The following is a 17,677-nucleotide window of genomic DNA, read 5'->3' as shown; positions in this document are numbered from 1 at the left end:
TTTTCTTCCCTTTCCATCTCCTCCAAAAGGAGGCCAGAGGCGGCATCCACTTGTACTTTGTAAAGGAAAGTATTCCCTTAGTCTGTGGCACATGATAGGGGTGGAGGGAAAGGAAGGACAGCACTGTCCATCTTCACAGTGCCTCCCACAGCAGCACTGTGGTTTGCAGAGAAAATGCATTGCAGGCTCCCTGTGCAGCTTGAGTGCTCCGGGGGCATGCAGGTGAAAGAAGTGGCCTTTCCTCACTCTCCTAGGCTTTATTTCTGATATTTCTTGCCATTACCCATCAGTGACACCCTTAGTAATACATCAAGGGAGCACCACCACCTTTGCTGATATTGATAGAACAGGCCGTTTCTGGCTCTGTTCTGGGAAGTCTGGCAGCAGAGATTTCAAGGGGGAATTCTGTAGTACAAAACTAGTGCACTGAGTTCTGTCAGTTCTCAGATTCTAGGCTCTCTCACCCTGTCCTTGCTGCTGGAAACTGCTCTTCCAAGATAGGTGTTTTGGTGCCAGGAGACAATGGTGTAATGTAAAAAAAGATCAAACTGAACACAGTCTAGAACAGAGAGCGTGCTTTTATCTTCTGAACAGATTTGCAAACTTGTCTAAATAACTTTTACTGTATGAAGATTATGCTGTAATTCTTTTCTGCAGAGAAACCCTGACCTGAGGTTGTTAAAAGTTGTGTTTGCTTTAGCCCAAAATTCTTGCTAACTGGAAGTTTTCTGTGCAGGGGCTCCCAAGGAGATCTGTTGATCTGTGACTGTTTTTCCTTTAATTTTTTCAAGTATATTCAGTTTTTTCCTAACACTCCGCATGAGATGTGTTCCCTCTGCTGTCTGGTGCTTGCTCTGGACCTGCTTTGTAGTTTTTTTCTTTCATGGGTAGTATTTAGAGATGGGCCAAACTGGTTCTAAAACCCACCTTGGTCACTTTGGTGTGGGCTCTTTCATCTGTGTTTAGTGGGTTGGATAGAGTAGAGACTCACATCCTCAAAACGATAAACTGCAAACTGGATGGGGCTTTGTATTACCAGAAAGAAAAACTTTCTAACATCCTGGTAAAATTAAAGACAAAATAAATAAAGAAATCTCCCTCATGTTTGTAACTAATATAACTAATATTAACACTTTCTGCCAGTTTTCATTGCATCTTTCCAACCTCACATATCCTTGTCTTAGCCTTTTCTTCTTTATGGTCTTTCTAGTGTTGTCATGTGTGTGTATCTCTAAAACTACTAATCAAATAAAGACTACAGCAGAGGTGGGAAAGTGCATCTTGAGGGTGAATGTATTGTGGATGCAAAGTGTGAGATGACCAGTGCTGTGTGCCCCAAGGCCTCTTGCCCACACAAAGGAGCTGTAAAAAACCTCACTGGATTTATCTGAGTGATGTTGTATATCCCCTGTGTCCCAATTCTGCATGTTATGGACAACCGAGTGTTTTAGAAACAGAACAACTGCATGGAACAGGAGGAGAATTTTGTCTCCAGAACACATTCATCCTAAAGTGCTCTCGCTCTGTGTGTCAGACATCTCAATGGTTTTGTGTGTGGTTTTAGAGGTATTTTAATGAGGAGAACCTTCTTCCTTCTTTGTTCCCACCTGGTGCATCTAAGATCATAAAAGAGGAAGGGTTAGTAGAGGCTGAGGTGGGTGCCAGCACCAAACAGGTTACCTTTGTCAGTCTTGGCCCATCTGTAGTGGTCCTGTGCCTTCCCTGGTAGTACCTTTATTCACAATGGAAGAAAAGTGTTTCATGTTGCTTCCCCATGCAGCGCTGGTAGAGTGGGTCTGTGTGGTAGATAGGGAGCCACACTCCCTCCTAGGCCTAGAATGATTTTATCTTTCTAAATTGAGAAAGAACAAAACATTGGCAGAAGCTTGAACAGCAGTTGGCTTAGAGAAGGACTGGAGAGGCTGACACTGATGTAACCTCGGAGGAGGAAAGTTGAGTTTTCTACAAACAGGTTCAATTTTTTTCTTCAAAAACAAAATCAGATTTGGGTTATGATGGAGCTGCTAAGTGCGGTTGTAGTCAATAAAAATTGCACCATTTATTAACAGAAATCCACTTGGGGGGAGTTTTGAGGGATTAACAAAACACCTTTTTGTGGAAGAAGTAAAGTGTTGTGCACTCAACTAGTTGATTGCCAATGTTTTGAACACTGGCAGCAAAGCTATCCTATAATAACTTTTGCTTGATGCATTAATTAATTAACCCTTAACCTTCTCTTTCCCTTTTCAACCCTTTTTTTCCTTTTCCCCTTCACCATATTCCCACATACGTAAACAATAAAAAAAACCAAAACCAAACCAAAACAATACAAAAAAAACAACCCCCAAACCGATACAAAAGCGGGAAATGCATGTGTGGCCATGCCTCACAAAATAGGTCGGATAATTGAAGGGAGCCCCGCCGACCGCTGCGGGAAGCTGAAAGTCGGCGACCGGATCTTGGCCGTCAATGGGTGCTCCATCACCAACAAGTCGCACTCAGACATCGTCAACCTCATTAAGGAAGCGGGAAACACCGTCACCCTGCGCATCATTCCAGGAGATGGTAACGTATCTGTTCCCTGCTCTCTTGCCTCGCCTTCTCCTTGGTGCTGTTCCCCGGGATTTTTCTGTCACTGCAGAGCCGTGGAGGGGTCGGTTTCCGCTCCCGCTGTGGGAGTTAGTGGTGAGGGAGGTTGTGAGTCTCCCGTAGATTTATTTTTTGTTTCTTTTTGTAGAAGTGGTTGGTTTCTAACAGGGAGGTGCTAATTCAATATTAAATAAAAAAAAAATTTCCATTCCATGCATCTGCCTAAAATGATCTTCCATAAATTTGATGGATCTCTCGATACACTTTGGTTTGATTCTTAGTTTAATAATGCAGCTTTAGAATATTTGGGAATCACTTGTTAGGATGTGTGATTCCTGAAGCTTTGTATAGACACAAGCAGGCTGTAGAGTAAGGAGATCACAGAAAGAGATAAACACTTTGGCATGTTTTAAGCTGTTTCAAAAGCAGATTTGCTTTTATTCTGGTTAAGTTGCTTTGGGAGCAAGCTCAGTACATTTTTAAATGACTACTTAAATGGGGATGGTTCTGAAGTTCCATTTTAAGAGTTACCCTAGACAGAATCTCACTGTTTCAGATGAGAGGGAATGTGCAGATTCCCCTATTAAGTTGACACTTGGTGCTGATTTAAGGTCACTGAAGTAGTTAATAAAAATAAGGATCTGTGTTATGTGTCAGTTCCATTAAATTAATCCCCAAATAGGAACTGATCAGAAACCTGTTAAAGTATCTGCAGCAGAACTAAAATTGCTGTGGTTCTAAATTCTGAGTATTTTCTTTGTTTATTGTGCTTCTCTGCCATGGATGGGTTCAAAGTGAGAGGTCTTTGGGCAGAAACCTTTCCGCATTGCTCCCCACAGACCAGGATGAGAAATGATCTGGTTATAAATTATTTCTGTTTAGGATGATCTGTTTTGCAGAAAAGCTTTATTTTCCTACTGTCTAGTGAGTACCAGGTCAAATGCTATATAATCCTCTGCTGCTTGGAGTAAATAGGGTGTTCATGAATAATAAAATGGCTGTGAATCCAGCTAACATCTGAGCTGGCCTCTGCATGCCTGTTTTGGAAGATAAACTGAGAGAGGAATTGTTCATTACCTGTATTTTAGTTTCTGATAAAAAGGAGGGTGAATCTTTAAGTAAATAAAGTGCTTATTTTCTAAAAAAGCAAAATCATCTGAGAACTAAGCAACTTCTAAATTATTTAAGAATTTTTTAAGAATATAACCTCCTGACATAAATGCTGAGCCAGTCTTGCTCATGCAATGATGTGTCCCAAATATCATGTAAATTGCTTAGGTTAGGGAAAGATGTACCTGTGATTGACATCACGTATTCCTGGAGGAGATGGCAAGCTGTTCTTTGGGGAAAGGATCAACTCTGCTTTCATAGCAATTCAGGCTTTGAGTCCTTTTATTTACTGTCACTTTGAAATTCCAAGTCAGAGTGCCAACTTTGCATAGTATTACCTGCATTTATTTTCCAAAAGACAGTAAGACCCAACACTCTCAAAATCTCTGAGGGGTTTGCTCTAAAACCCCATGAGATACAGGAAATCTGTCTCAATGTTGTTTTCTTTTTGATGTCTTTGTATGCTTTTCTTGATTTGTTGTTTTCTTTTGTTTCTTTTTGAGTGCTTTTTTGGCAAATATAAATGGTCTGTGTGCTTCAGGGAGGGGGGAGCATAAATCAGAAGCCAGTTGTCAGATAAACATGAAACTGAGGCGCATCACAAGACTCACAATAAACTCACACTGCTAATCTCTTCTAACATTATTAAAAACACCAAGAATTTTTGCTTTGTAATAAGTCTTGCACAAGTTAATTGGCACAGATGACTGCAGGATTGTGTTTGCAGTGAAAGGATGATGTTTTACAACACTTCCAGCAGATTCAAGGATACAGAATGCTGGAACAGGACAAGCTTATGTTAGGCATGTAATTGGTGACAGAGAGTTTTAGGGCAGAGCAGGGCAAGGAATCAATGAAATGTGTAGGGTTTAGAACACGTAATTATAATTTCACTAAAGATAATTTTTGCTGTATTCTGTTCCAGTTTTGCATGGTGGCTGGCATGTGTCCTGAAGCAGTGTCTAAAACACTGGCAAAATTATGCACAACTCCTGACTCATGGGAGAGGGTGGGCTAAAGATAGATGCAGTACAGTGGTGTGAAGATACATCCATACCCAAGATGTGTTGTTGCTCTGCTTGGTATTATTAGTGTGACCTACTAAAGGGTAGGAATCTTGCATTCTCTTTGAAGCCCATCTTCATCTGATCTCCAAATATTTGTGGAAGATTCAAGATTTGTGAAATCTTCAGAGGCTTTTGTTCTGGATGAGTACAGGACACTTAACCATGTTTTGGGGCTTTCTTGTGTAGGAGACAGATTTTGACATCAAGGCATCTTTACAAAATAAACAGAATTATTTCTTAAACCCCAACAGTGTAACTACACGTAGGCACATCCTCTGACACAAGCCAGCTGTCAGTGGCACATCATCTCAAGGGTGTGGTTTGGTCATGCCTACACTGAGAGGTGCAGGCAGACCCAGGAGCCTCTCTTGCTTTCTGAGCTGCTGGACACAAGCCAGCTCTGGTCTGGAAGATGTTTCAGCTCCATATGCTAAGGGTTTGGGCATGTTAACTTGGGCACAGCACTGCAGGCAAAGGAGCTGTGCTCTTGTTGCACCCATCTGTTTAAGTGGTTCTTCTTTTCCTCTGACCCTTTTCCTGAATTTCCCTTGACATGCAAATAGCTACAGAAAGGAAAAAGCTTCCCCTTATCTAGACATCTCCAGAACTAATATCAATGCATGAAGGAAATGAAGTTAAACTCCCAGGATCCACCACATCTTAATTCAGGCAAAAACCCTCCCATTGATGCGATTTTGTATTACAGCTGGACTCTGTTTAATAATGGCAGTTTTCTCCATAGCCAGTAAAATGAATTAGTGGATGCCTGTAGCTTGAGAGGCAAACAAGAGCAGGGTAGAAGGCCTTGTAATTTTATCTTGGAGACCCAGATGTCTCCATCCAGTTTTTGTCACTGTTGTCTTAGTGGCTGTGTATTCAGATTAGATTTCGGTCTTGAAAGGTGGATCATGGTCAGTGTTTTGTAGGTACTTGCAATCTGTGGGGCTGTCCTGGGTACAGTGGGTATAGACAAAAAAGGGGGTCTCCTGTATGCAGAGCTGTTCTGCAAAGGAGCAGCTGCCTGTCAGTGCAGTGGCTTTAGATACCACAAAATTAATCCACCCAACCTACAATATTTAGAGACTTCATTTGTTGGAATTGATGTCTTTAGATAACAGACAAAACTTTGTTCAATCCTTCTATAAGTGAGTCTTCATGAATGTGTCTAATGGTCTGGGGGTGGTTCCAATCCAGATGTCTTAATTTAATTTTTTCTTTCATTTTCCAGTTGAGTGTACAGTTTCATATACATACTTATTATATTAATTTGGGGAATTAAGAAATTTGATCCCATCTCCAGTTCTATAAAAACAATGTAATGTTGCTTTTCTGTGAAATGCTTTTGCAAAACTCTTTTTTTCTTTCAGTGAATAGCCCGTGGTCTTCCCTCATAATAAAAACAAAATCTATTTTGCAGAATCCTCCAATGCTACTTTATTGACCAATGCAGAAAAAATTGCTACAATCACAACCACACATACTCCTCAGCAAATACCACAGGAGACCAGGTCAGATTGTTTTCCTTGAGGAGGGCATCTCGACATGCCCTCTCTTCAGTTACTTCTTCATCACTTTCAGGTCCCATGAGCTGTATTTTTCCTCTCTCCCTCTCATTCATTGCAGCAGGAACAACACCAAACCAAAGCAGGAATCCCAGTTTGATTTCAAAGCACCCCAAGCAGCACAGGTAAGGAGTACCTCTCTAATTGTTTTGCTTACCACAGACTGTTGTTTCCAATCTGCTTGAGGGCTGTGTTTAAATAGTCCCCTTGAAAATTCCTACTGGGAAGCTGCTCTCCCTCAGTCTCCCGAAAAGAAAGAGGAATTTGCTGATTAGTTTCTTAATATGTGTTGCTGTTGTTTCAGCTGAGAAACATTTCTAACACATTCTCATCGAGACTTTGAGGGAGTAAAAATAAAGAAAAAAGGAGCTGACATTTTTAGGGCAGTAATAATTTTTGTGTTTGTTTATTGAATTGTCTGTTGTGAGGGGCCTCTCCAGAAACTATTGTTGTGTGCAAATGATAAATTCAGAGAATAAAAAAGAGGAAAACTTAATAAGGGGTGATAGCTGGAATGTTCCAGCTTGCACAGACGGCATCTTATTAGAAAGATTATCTATTTCACTGTTAACTTTCCTTGCCACTGGCCATCCCAGAAGTAACATCTTCCATTAGGGACTTCAAAACGTCCCCATAATAGCATTTGAGAAAAACAATGCAAAGGCTTCTGAGCTTCTTGCTAAGGAATAAATGATGTGGTACCAACACAAAAAGCCAGCACCATGGCACAGGCTCACCCCAGGTGCCATCAGACACTGCAATTAAGCTGGTACTGGAAGGAAGGTTGTCCTTTCCTTTCCTCGTTGGTAGAAACTTTAACCACCTTCTTAAAATGTCCCCTCCTGCCCTGGGCACAGGAGGTGCTGTGTAACAGGGATGCCCAAAAATGCACCACAGGACATGGCCAAGCCCACTCATTCCAGCAGCCCTTCACCAACCACCAGAACTCCAAATTGCAGAGTGGGGTCTGAGGAAGCAGCAAATCCTGGTCTGCGTGTGAAAATTCAACTGGTTTTCCATTTTTAATTATTACCAACAAAGCATTGCTTGAATAATTCCAACATGAGAGTGGAGCAGTACTTGACTTTCTGTTCAACTGGATGTTTGCTGTCTTCTCTCCAGCAGGACCAAGACTTCTACACTGTTGAGCTAGAAAGAGGAGCCAAAGGGTTTGGCTTCAGCCTGCGAGGTGGCCGGGAGTACAACATGGACCTGTACGTGCTGCGGCTCGCTGAGGACGGGCCTGCTGAGAGATGTGGCAAAATGAGGGTACGCACAAACTGGCCTCAAAATCACCTTGCTTTGGGATAAGCTGACTTCTCTGCCTCTCCCTTCTGCTGTTCTAGCTAAAAGGGAAATTAAATGTGAACTGAAAGTGATTTCTATTTACTGCTGCTGATGGCATCTGTCACTCTTGGTGCACTGTCTGGAGCAGTGTGTGTTCAGTGGAAGATTTCACCCCCTTCTTCCAACACTGCTTTCCAAACTCTAGTACATGATCTGTTGTTTAATGCCCAAGGGCACGTGTAGCTGTGAAAATGGAACAGCCACAGTCTTTGCCTGCTAGTGGGCAGAGAGGGGACAGAACATGTCTATGGCCCAGGGGTTAAAAAATTACAATGTAAGTTCTGATTAACATTAATTGTTAACTTCACATATCAGCTAAATGACAAACATTATATAACAAGGGCATATGTTTTAAAAGCCCTACTGAAGAAATAATTGGACAGGCTTTATGTAGTCCTTGGACCTTTGTTGGAGAATGCATTTTAATTTTCCCACATATGTCATTGTCTCCAGATATGGCATGTGAAGGGCATTTTCAAAGTTCTTGTGCTAGGGGTAGATCTATGGGTCCAAAATTTTTGCTGATGAAAATATGATGCAAAATCAGTGCTGCCCTGTGGAATTCAAGGCTTTGACGAGCTCTTCCATGCCATGTTTTCTTCTCCTGATAAATTATTGTATTTGCAGAATCAGCTTTGCTGATTCGTAGTAGGTATCTATATTCAAGTTATATATCTATATCAAACTATATCCTAGTTAGAAACAGACCTGAAAAAGCTCTTTGAACATCCCAGTTGGAGCAGACTGTGAAACAAGCAACCACTTTGACTGAAGACTTTATAAATAATCAAAATAAATAAAATAGCACCAGTTCTAACACTACTGTTGAGCAATACAGTAATAGCAAAGTGATTTTCAGAACAGCAGTGAAATATTTTGATACCTCAAGCTTTCTCCATCATCTTCATGTCTCCCAGACTCCTACACAGTAGGCACTCACTGGAAGGAGTTGGGCAGGTTTAGCTTCACCTGATGCATAGTTGTTCCAGCTTTGCCATGGCCACTGTCTTGTGGTATGCTGGTAGGGACCCTTGTGGGAACTTGTTTCTAATCATAATCTCTATTGCATTGGCAGATTGGTGATGAAATCTTAGAGATCAATGGAGAAACTACCAAGAACATGAAGCACGCTCGGGCCATTGAACTGATTAAAAATGGTGGCCGCAAGGTCCGCCTGTTTCTGAAACGTGGAGATGGCTCTGTCCCAGAATATGGTGGGTCAAACTATGAAAACATTCCTTTCTTCCCTGGCATCACTCCATGAATATTTGTCTCAAGATCTGAAGCGGGAATTCTTTTTTATTTTCCTTTCTCACCAGTGTCTTACCAACCTTTGCAACTTATAATTGCCTCACTTGTGCTGAATTTTCTACACATTTCATCCTTTGCTTGCTTCCATGGACTTGGGGCGCAGTGTAAGGCAAGATCATCATAGCAGTATTTTTTGGTGATCAGAGAGGAAAGCAAAACAAAACAAACCTTATTGTCTTGTCCTGCCAAAAAAGGAATGTTATTGAACTGTGCCAAACTGTTTCTCAGCGGCTGAATTGTTGTTTCACATAGGTCTCCTCTTCTAATCAATGCAAAAACTGGGATCCCGAGTTGCTATTCTGAAGCAGTGATTCATCTTTTTTGGTTAGGTTTTTCTCTTAGTTCCTGTCTGTATCCATAGACATGAATGCTGAGATGGCTTATGAGATTTTTGCCTTTCCTTAATATTTATGTAAATATTTATAAAGTTATTTGAGAAAAAGAAGGGAAAAAAAAAGCTTTACTGCAAAAATATATTGATTTGGCCTCCTGAGCCCTTTTCTCCCCCCTTAAACAGTCTGCTGGTTTCAACTAGTTCATTTGTAAGGTCTGAAAAGGTGAGGAGGTTATGAAAAGGTGCTCTCATGTCTGTCTTGGGGGAAACAGTCAGTCCTGGTTTCTTACTAAGAATTGCATTAGATTTCCTTTTCTTCCCCTGGAGGTTGGATTGCTGGGTGGCTTAACTTAGCACACTATTTAATATTATAATTATGTCTTATTTATTTGAGATAATTGTCAAATATTGTGCCCTCGATGGAGGGCTACTCCCAACCAAAGGTCTTTGAGGTTTCTATAGAAACTGATGATTGAAGGGATGTCCTTTATACTTTCCTCCCCGTATTTGGGTTATTTCTGTGTCAGTGAGTTCTGTGTTTATCATTCTCTCCATGCCCTAACACCAGAAACAAAACCCTTCTGCACAATTTATGAACCAGACTTTATTTTCATTTACTGTACTATGTTTGAGAGTTTCTGCTCAGTCTGCTCATTATTTAACTTAAAGTGACCAATTCAGAGTATAACCAACAAACAATTGAAGTGTTTAACGATATGGAAGGGAAGCTGTGGGTTTACACTTCTGTAATATAAATAGCACACCAGAAGGTTCAATGATGGCACTGAAATTCTGTAATGTTCTTTCTACTTTTGTCTTTTCCTATACTCCTTTGGATGTACAGTACTGTATCATATGCTAGACTGCATAAATACCCTGTAAATTAAGTGCTTCACTTCTCAAAGCATATGTCTGTTGCACTGAGGATGGAAATCCATCACCAATTTTCTTTTGGCTAATGCTAACCACTAAACGTTCGTTCTCCAAGCAAGGATTTAATATACAGGGGTTGCACTACTGTAAAGAATATCCTTGTAACATTTGGGACTCCTTTCTCTCTTCGTTCTGTTCGCTGCAGTCGCAAATGGTTCCTCTAATAATGTTAAGTTCCAATATTTTTCTGACTTGATTGGAACGTGCTTCTCTATGAGGCTGTATATTTTTGTAATGAGTTTTGTACTTATTTTTAATGTTGTGGTCTCTGGTGGACTTTATTTTTCGTTGTTGTTTGATTGTTACTGTTTTTTCTATGACATTCTGTGTCGCTGTTCCAGCTGTCTTTTAGAATGGATGCTCTCGTTGTCTGGGTTATTGAATCACCTCTTAGATGTCTCTTTATGTCACAATAATAACAACTGCTGTCTTTGCAGCCTTATATTTGGGTGAAGCCTAGACAATCTGACTGGAAAAATAAACTTTCTTTATTCTAAGATAAAATATGAAGATTTTTCTTTCTTTCATCTTTATTATAGGGAATCTAAATTTTCTACTTTTCTCTTTCTCTTTCTCTTACCTTTCTTGGTGCTGGGCTCTTCCTTCCTCAGCGATGATACCTCCTAATATCGCTGCATGTATGAGAAATGACAAGCTCGGGGAGTCTTGCTTCTACCTTATGGGCCATAATCAAACTACGGTTTGTAGCTAAAATCAATATTAGGTGTTTTTGTGCTGTGGCCTAATTCCCTCACATTGCTTTTCTGCTTCGCTATATTCTATATGTACAGCAATTCATCCCGAACACCCTGCGTCCCCCAAATTGTAAGTACACACACCACAGGACATGTTTGAACCTCGCTTGTACCTTGTGTGAGAGGCAGGTTGCCACAAGCCACGTGCTTACAGCCACAGGAAAGCAGCATGGCCTCAAAGTGCTCATAGAGCAAAACTGCCCACGTGTGAGTTGCAACATGGGTTTCACTTGGAATTCACAAAAATCACAGCCCATGCACACACCGGCCCTCCCAAGCTCAGGACTGGAAGTGCCACCAAATTGGAGACACTTGGCATGGTGGCAGGAGGAATGTAGAGTGTTTGGCTTGGTGGGAGGGAAGGCAAAAAGGAGAAAAAGAGGGGGAAAAGAAAAAAATCTGTCCTCACAAGTGTTTGTGAGAGTTTTCAGTCATTGCCATCAGGGCACTCCACCACAAGGTGGGTGTTGGGGTGCAAGTGTAAGGAAGTGGCTAATGTCAGCCAAGCTGCCACAAAGGAGTTACTTTAAGAAAGAAAACAATAAGCAAATAAAAACAGCACTTGCATTAAGGCAGCACAGCTACTTTAATGTTTTTCATGTTTTTAATGAATCATTCATAAACATCTGTTACAAATGACAGGAGTAATTGTAGCTTAGCTGCAGCAAGGGCTGGGGTTTAGTTTGAATGTTCTTCTTCTGCTTTGCAGTTTGTCTTGCAGAGGCAGCTCAGCTGTATTTTACCTCAAATAGGACATGAAAAATAATGAACTGGAGATTAGATTTGAATCAAAGCCATCCTACATATTACAATATCTTTCCATTGCTTTGATATGAAAAAATCATAACTACTGTCATCGTTGTTTGAATCATTGTGGCAAAACCAAAATCTACCCTAGGACTTTACATAACATGGTACAACTAAGTGAGATTAAGCTATGCCTTAAATGAAATGGAAATGGCATGATTACAGTCTAATTCTCACACCTTCAAAATGTTATTAATAGTCAATTCTATTTTCTGTACATTTTCTGCTATTTGAACCGAGGCCTCCCACATCTGGAAGGCAGTTCTTTATAATGTCTTAAAAGACAAAAATTATTTCCTAAAGGCCCTCTTCATTGGAAGCTATTAAAAAAAAGCAGCCAACAACCTGAACTACAATGGTTTTTTTCCACTGGAAAGAATATAGTATAACTGAAACATTATGAATTGGGCTCGGGGAGAAATGTAAAGTGCCCCATGCCCAGAAGAGCATAAAGATGAGATCAGCTTGGACCAAAATATGGCTAAGGATCAGAGCAGCACCAGTACTAACCTGTAACTCTCGTTGTTCACAGTTAAATTAACAAAAGCCTCGGTTAGCCTTCGCTGACTGCTTTAACAGTTGTTTGTTTTTGTCACTAATGAAGTCTGAAGAGTGCTAAGTGGTGTCACAGCACCACGGAAGGCATCAATACCAAACCCTTTGCTGTTATTTTCTTTCAGACCCCAGCAGTGACAGGAACAGTCCCGCCACAGGTTCACAAAATGTATCGGAAATGAAACCCGCGCCATCTGACCGACGGCAGCACCCATCATCGGAGTCCAGTTATCCACCAGACCTTCACAAATCATCACAACATGGGGACAAGCGGACTTACGTTAGAGACCTAAAAGGCAGCAGAGAGTTTAGCAGACATCCCAATGAACACCACACTTGGAATGGGACTTCTAAAACCAACGACCACGTGCCAGGCAGGAAGACGGAGAGGTCGCCAGAGAGGAGGCACGAAAGGCAGCCAGAGAGGGCGGTGGTGAACGGGCAGAAGAGGAGGTCTCCTGAGAAGCGCAGGGAAGGGACAAGGAGCGCTGACAACACTTTGGAGAGGCGGGAGCGACTTGAGAGGAGGAGAGAGCTCTCTCCTGAGAGGCGCAGAGAGCGGTCGCCCGGCCGGCGGCGGCGGTCGCTGGAGAGACTCACGGAGCCCAGGAGGTCCCCTGAGCGGAGAAGAGAGAACTCCCTCGACCGAAGGGCCAAGTCGTCCGACCGGCGGAGGGAGAGGTCGCCTGAGAGACGGCTCAGGGAGGAACGAGTTGGCCACCGGGAGAGGGAAGAGCCCGGCTGGAAGCACGAGCCCAGCCGCAGGCACCCGCCCGAGCAGCGCAGGCGGCCCTACAAGGAGTGCAGCACCGACCTCAGCATCTGAGGGGCTCCCCGGGGTCCCCGTCGCCTTCCCCACACCAAGGGAGCAGAGGAGAGAGTGGAACCAACCTGGCTTTCGCAGGCGACGAGACGTCCGCCACCTGCTGATCCTACAAACCGTTTATGCAGATGAAATCTTAAAACAAAACAAAAAAAAAAGCGTTGTGCCTGATGTATAATATTAAAGAAAGTATTTTTCAGTGTATTCTTTTTTTTTTAATTACTTGCCAAATGTTGGTCCTAAAGGATTATAAAATTTTGTTTCTACATTCTTTGTAGATTTCTTAAAAATAATCCCTTTATTGGGCTACTTTCCCCTCCTCCCCAATATAGTAAGTGGGGGTAGCCAGTAATATAATATAGGCAAAGGATTTTATGACCAAGTTTGAATAATTTGATCCAGACTGTTCTCTAGTGACTCACTGCTACACTGTATGTAGAAAATTTTTTAAGGGTTGGGGGTGGGGGAGGAAGAAAATTGTTCATCTCAGTAGGAATGGAGCGCTCCTGCTGAAGGAATTAAAAAGGAAAGAGACAAATGTTCCTAAAATTACAAGAACTGTTTGAAGAGACTACTGTTTCAATGAAGGATATTTATAATAATAATAAATAATTTAAAAAAAAAAAAAAAGCAACCAAACCCACACAGCACAAGACAATTTACAATAAGTAATTTGTAGTTTGTTCCATGAACAGTTTATACTTTCAGGCCCCCCTGGACAGGATGCGCAGAGGCAGAAGGACTGGTCAGCACCATGCCCGTGTCACACGCTAACGTGGACTGTTGAGCTCTCATTAGCCTCAGCAACATGTAACGATGATCTGTCATTAAGGCAGCAGCCCTGCTCATCTCCCAGCTGTATATGGACAGCAACCCCAGCATGCATGGCATTGTGTATCTGCTTGGAAGCAAGGGGAGGGATTGGGATTCTGGGACAAGGCGCAATGCGGTGGGAGCACAGTCCCCCTGCTCGGAGTGGGTGTATTCCTTCTGCTCAGGCCAAACCAGTGGGCTTTCATTTTGCTGAATTCCAAAAGCTCTCAATTCTTCTTGCTCTGTATTGGAAGGGTTGGTTTTTCGTTGTTTTGCTGGTTCATCCTTACTGAGACAAAAGGAGTGCACTTGCTGGGGAGGGAAAACAAAAAAAAAAAAAAAAAAAAAAGAAATAAAAAAGTATCAAAAGAAAATCACAGGCTAAAAGAGGCAATCAGTGGGACAACCTGGTTGTGGAAGCCTATCCATACCTGATTATATGCTGTAAATTTGAGTCTAAGAACAGCAGAAAAAGAGAAACCTGCAAGGTTCTAAGTTGTATTTTTAAATTTGCAAGCTGTGTGGTAAGTCTGCTGTAGCATTGGTCTAAGATTTAATGGATTACTGCCTAGCTGAGCCAAAATGTTTGCCGTTACTGTTGGACCACTAAAGTAAACTGCTGCTTTTTCCAGTGCATTGGTGTGTACATGTATACTGACTCACATCCTCCATATGAACACAAAACCATTGCAAGTCTATCACTGTTGTTGCCATGGTACTGTAAAAACAAAACCAAGAAAGAAGATGGCCAATCATTGTGTGTACAGTTGAAATTGTAATTAATAGAGCCTGTTGGAAAAAAAACCACAAAACTGTTGCCTTTTTCTTGTATAAAAGAGGATTTATGACAAAATTTAGGTGTGAGGAATGTGATTAAGTGTTTATATTTCTAAAAATGGAAAAAATTTGATTCAGGGGATATATTTTAATGTAAACTGAATCAGGTATGTAAAGCTGTTTTAAAATGGGAGACTGTATCAGTAATTCTAAAGCTTTTGTTGGTTTGAAAATATTTCTTTCTTCATGGTGGGCCTGCTTATGTATTATTAAGCACTTGTATGCAGTCTATATTCTCCAGTCATCATTTCTTGCAACATGCTATAGGCAAAATGCTCTTTTCTGTGTCGATGAAAAGCAGTATGTGGGCCAATCTTTTTTATAAAACACTATGCATATATAAATACTACATTGTTCATAGCTTTATTTGACTTAATTGGGTTTATACATAACACTAGGATGAGTAGATGTGGACTTACCCAGTAAGAGCTTCTTTCCTTGGAACAGACACTATGTATATGATGTAGCAACAAAGAAGGAGAAAGTCTGTGAATGCTATTTTTATTATCAAATAAAGTTTTCCATACAAAGCATGCATGCGAGTGTAGTGATAAGATAAAGGAAGAACCACACCTTAATGTTACTTATTCATCCCTGCCTAAATTAATAAAACCATAGGTTATGGTCACCAAGGGCCATCTATTAAATATGTATTAATCATCCATTAAATATATATTATCATTTCACAAGCCTTAAAGTTTCCCAGTCTTCCAGGGTAAAATTTCTTCCCCTAAAGTAGTCAGAAACTGAAGGTTTAGTGAAGCAGGGTCTGTAATTGTGTCTGAGGTTTGTGTCATTGATTCTTCATAACACATAAGCACGTGTGACCAGAAAATAATCAAGGCAGCAACTGGAGGTTGTTGGTGCCATATATATATATATATATATATATATATATATATATATATATATATAAAATACATATATATATATATAAAATACATATATATATATGTGTGTGTATGATGTAAGTGTATACACACACACACACACATATATATATATATATATTATGTATCACCAAGGCTGTAGGTCGCCCATCTCTTAGTTCTTAAAATGCAGAAAGACTTTAAGACTTTTAAGGTTGAAAAATGTTTCTATTACATAGATTTTTAAAAGAACTTTTAAATCTTGCATAGTTTAACAGGCTCCACTCATCTATTTACCTGAAACTTCAAGCAACCTGGTGGGAGTCCTGGGAGCTAGAGAGAGTAAATGGTTGAAGGATTTGTATTTCCAGTCACAGGGATTTATCTGGTGCAGCCTGAGTCCTTGAGGGTATGGATATTTTAAATTTTAATCTCTTATGATGATCAATGCCTTTTTACTCTGAAACCATTTTGTTGTGGTATACATTGGCTATGCATTTTTACCTTCTGCTGTTGCTACTATTTTTCTTCTCCTTGTTCATGTTATCATTTAAATGATCTTGCATAGGTGAGTCTCAAGCTTTGGAAGAGTTGAGTCTCAGCTAAAGGTATTACATAGATAATACCAAAATTACAGAAACATTTAATTTTGAAAATACTGCAAGTTGTAAAAAACAAATTCAAAATGCCTTTTCAGTGGTGGCATCCTTTCTAGTGCTTCCAAACCCCCTGAGAGCTGGAGCCCTGCTGTGCAGCATGAACATTGCAGCTCCATGCTCTGTGGTGCAGCCTTAGTCACTTTAATTAATTCCAGCCTTACTTTTGACCAGAAAATATTTTTCAAAACTTCTAAAAATGAAAAGAACCTCTTTTTAGATTGTAACTTGGCTCCTGTTTTGTCAAACAACATCCTACAACTGTGAAGCTGCCAAGAAGATGAATTAGAGTCTGTTTCTTATGAAGAACGGGGAAGTTTCTGAAGTGGTATGTGAAAAAGCTGTGCAAATTAATTCTGTTAGGGTTTGGATTTGTTTTGGGGTTGAGTTTCACACCTTTTTTTATCAGTCAGACACGATCAAGTTCCTGAGCCATCAGTGTGCTCAGTCCTGCCATTTGCATTGATTAATTCCTAATTGGGAAAGTTTTGACTGCAGAGGGATTGTTCAGCCAACATGGGGAATTATGTGGCGTTTGATCTCTTTGGTTAGTCTGCACAAAACTTCTGGGTTAACTGAGCTGCATTTGCTGCCTTTATACATTTTTACTCAGTTCACTCCTTGAATATTCATCCCTTGGCATTGGAGCCAGTGTTTTATTTAATAGTGATCTTGTGTTAAACCATCTGCTGTAATATGCTTGTTTTATCACTGGAGTGGTAATTATAGATACTGTTCTCCTCCTCACTTTGATACCTTTTGTTGCAACAGGCTTTCAGCTCTGTCTCTTGGCTGACTGTTCTGCTGAAGAACATTATAAATGGCTCATAATATGTTCAGTTTTTTGGCTCTCATAAATAGTACCAGGAAAAGATGTCATTTATGACTCACTGCTGCCATCTGTAAATGTGTGCCTGTTAGGCCTTTTGGATTGTATTTTCTTAAGATTTATTTCTAAAAAAGGAAGAGTGGGAACTAAAAAAAGTATCCAAATTTACTTTGTAGTTGCTGTAAATCTCGTGAGTCTGAGATGATGCCAGTTTCTGTTTTGGATGTGATGCTAATCCATCAGCATTCCTTCCTGGGATATAATGAAGAGGCAGTAAAATGCCACCCAGATGCAAATGTTGGGGTTTCAAGACAGAGAGGAGTATAAAATGCATGGTGTCACAAGGACTGGTGCTCAATGAATGTAGAAATTCAGTGGTTGAGACTGACCATGAAAACCTGAGCTTCCATTCAGAGATTTTTTTTTTCCCCAGAATTTAAGGCATACTGTTTCTGAATTTCTGTGTCTGAATTCTCTATA

At 40.7% G+C, this 17,677-nt stretch overlaps 1 protein-coding gene across 1 annotated transcript in view; it reads left to right on the top strand.

Annotated features, from left to right (window-relative positions):
- MAGI1 (membrane associated guanylate kinase, WW and PDZ domain containing 1) overlaps positions 1–13,838 on the top strand; it is a 283,263-nt gene extending 269,425 nt beyond the window's left edge. Inside the window, exons 19-24 of the mRNA XM_058813185.1 lie at positions 2,362–2,565; positions 6,184–6,274; positions 6,390–6,453; positions 7,451–7,597; positions 8,751–8,889; positions 12,496–13,838. Coding sequence (XP_058669168.1) covers positions 2,362–2,565; positions 6,184–6,274; positions 6,390–6,453; positions 7,451–7,597; positions 8,751–8,889; positions 12,496–13,196 — 1,346 coding nt within the window. The 3' untranslated portion in view covers positions 13,197–13,838. The remainder of the gene's footprint in view (positions 1–2,361; positions 2,566–6,183; positions 6,275–6,389; positions 6,454–7,450; positions 7,598–8,750; positions 8,890–12,495) is intronic.
- Positions 13,839–17,677: the final 3,839 nt, after the last annotated feature.

Source organism: Ammospiza caudacuta, chromosome 12 (genome assembly GCF_027887145.1).
Source record: "Ammospiza caudacuta isolate bAmmCau1 chromosome 12, bAmmCau1.pri, whole genome shotgun sequence".
Lineage (NCBI taxonomy): Eukaryota > Metazoa > Chordata > Aves > Passeriformes > Passerellidae > Ammospiza > Ammospiza caudacuta.
The sequence above is the reverse complement of the archived record's forward strand: the minus strand, read 5'-3'. Positions and strand labels throughout refer to the sequence as shown.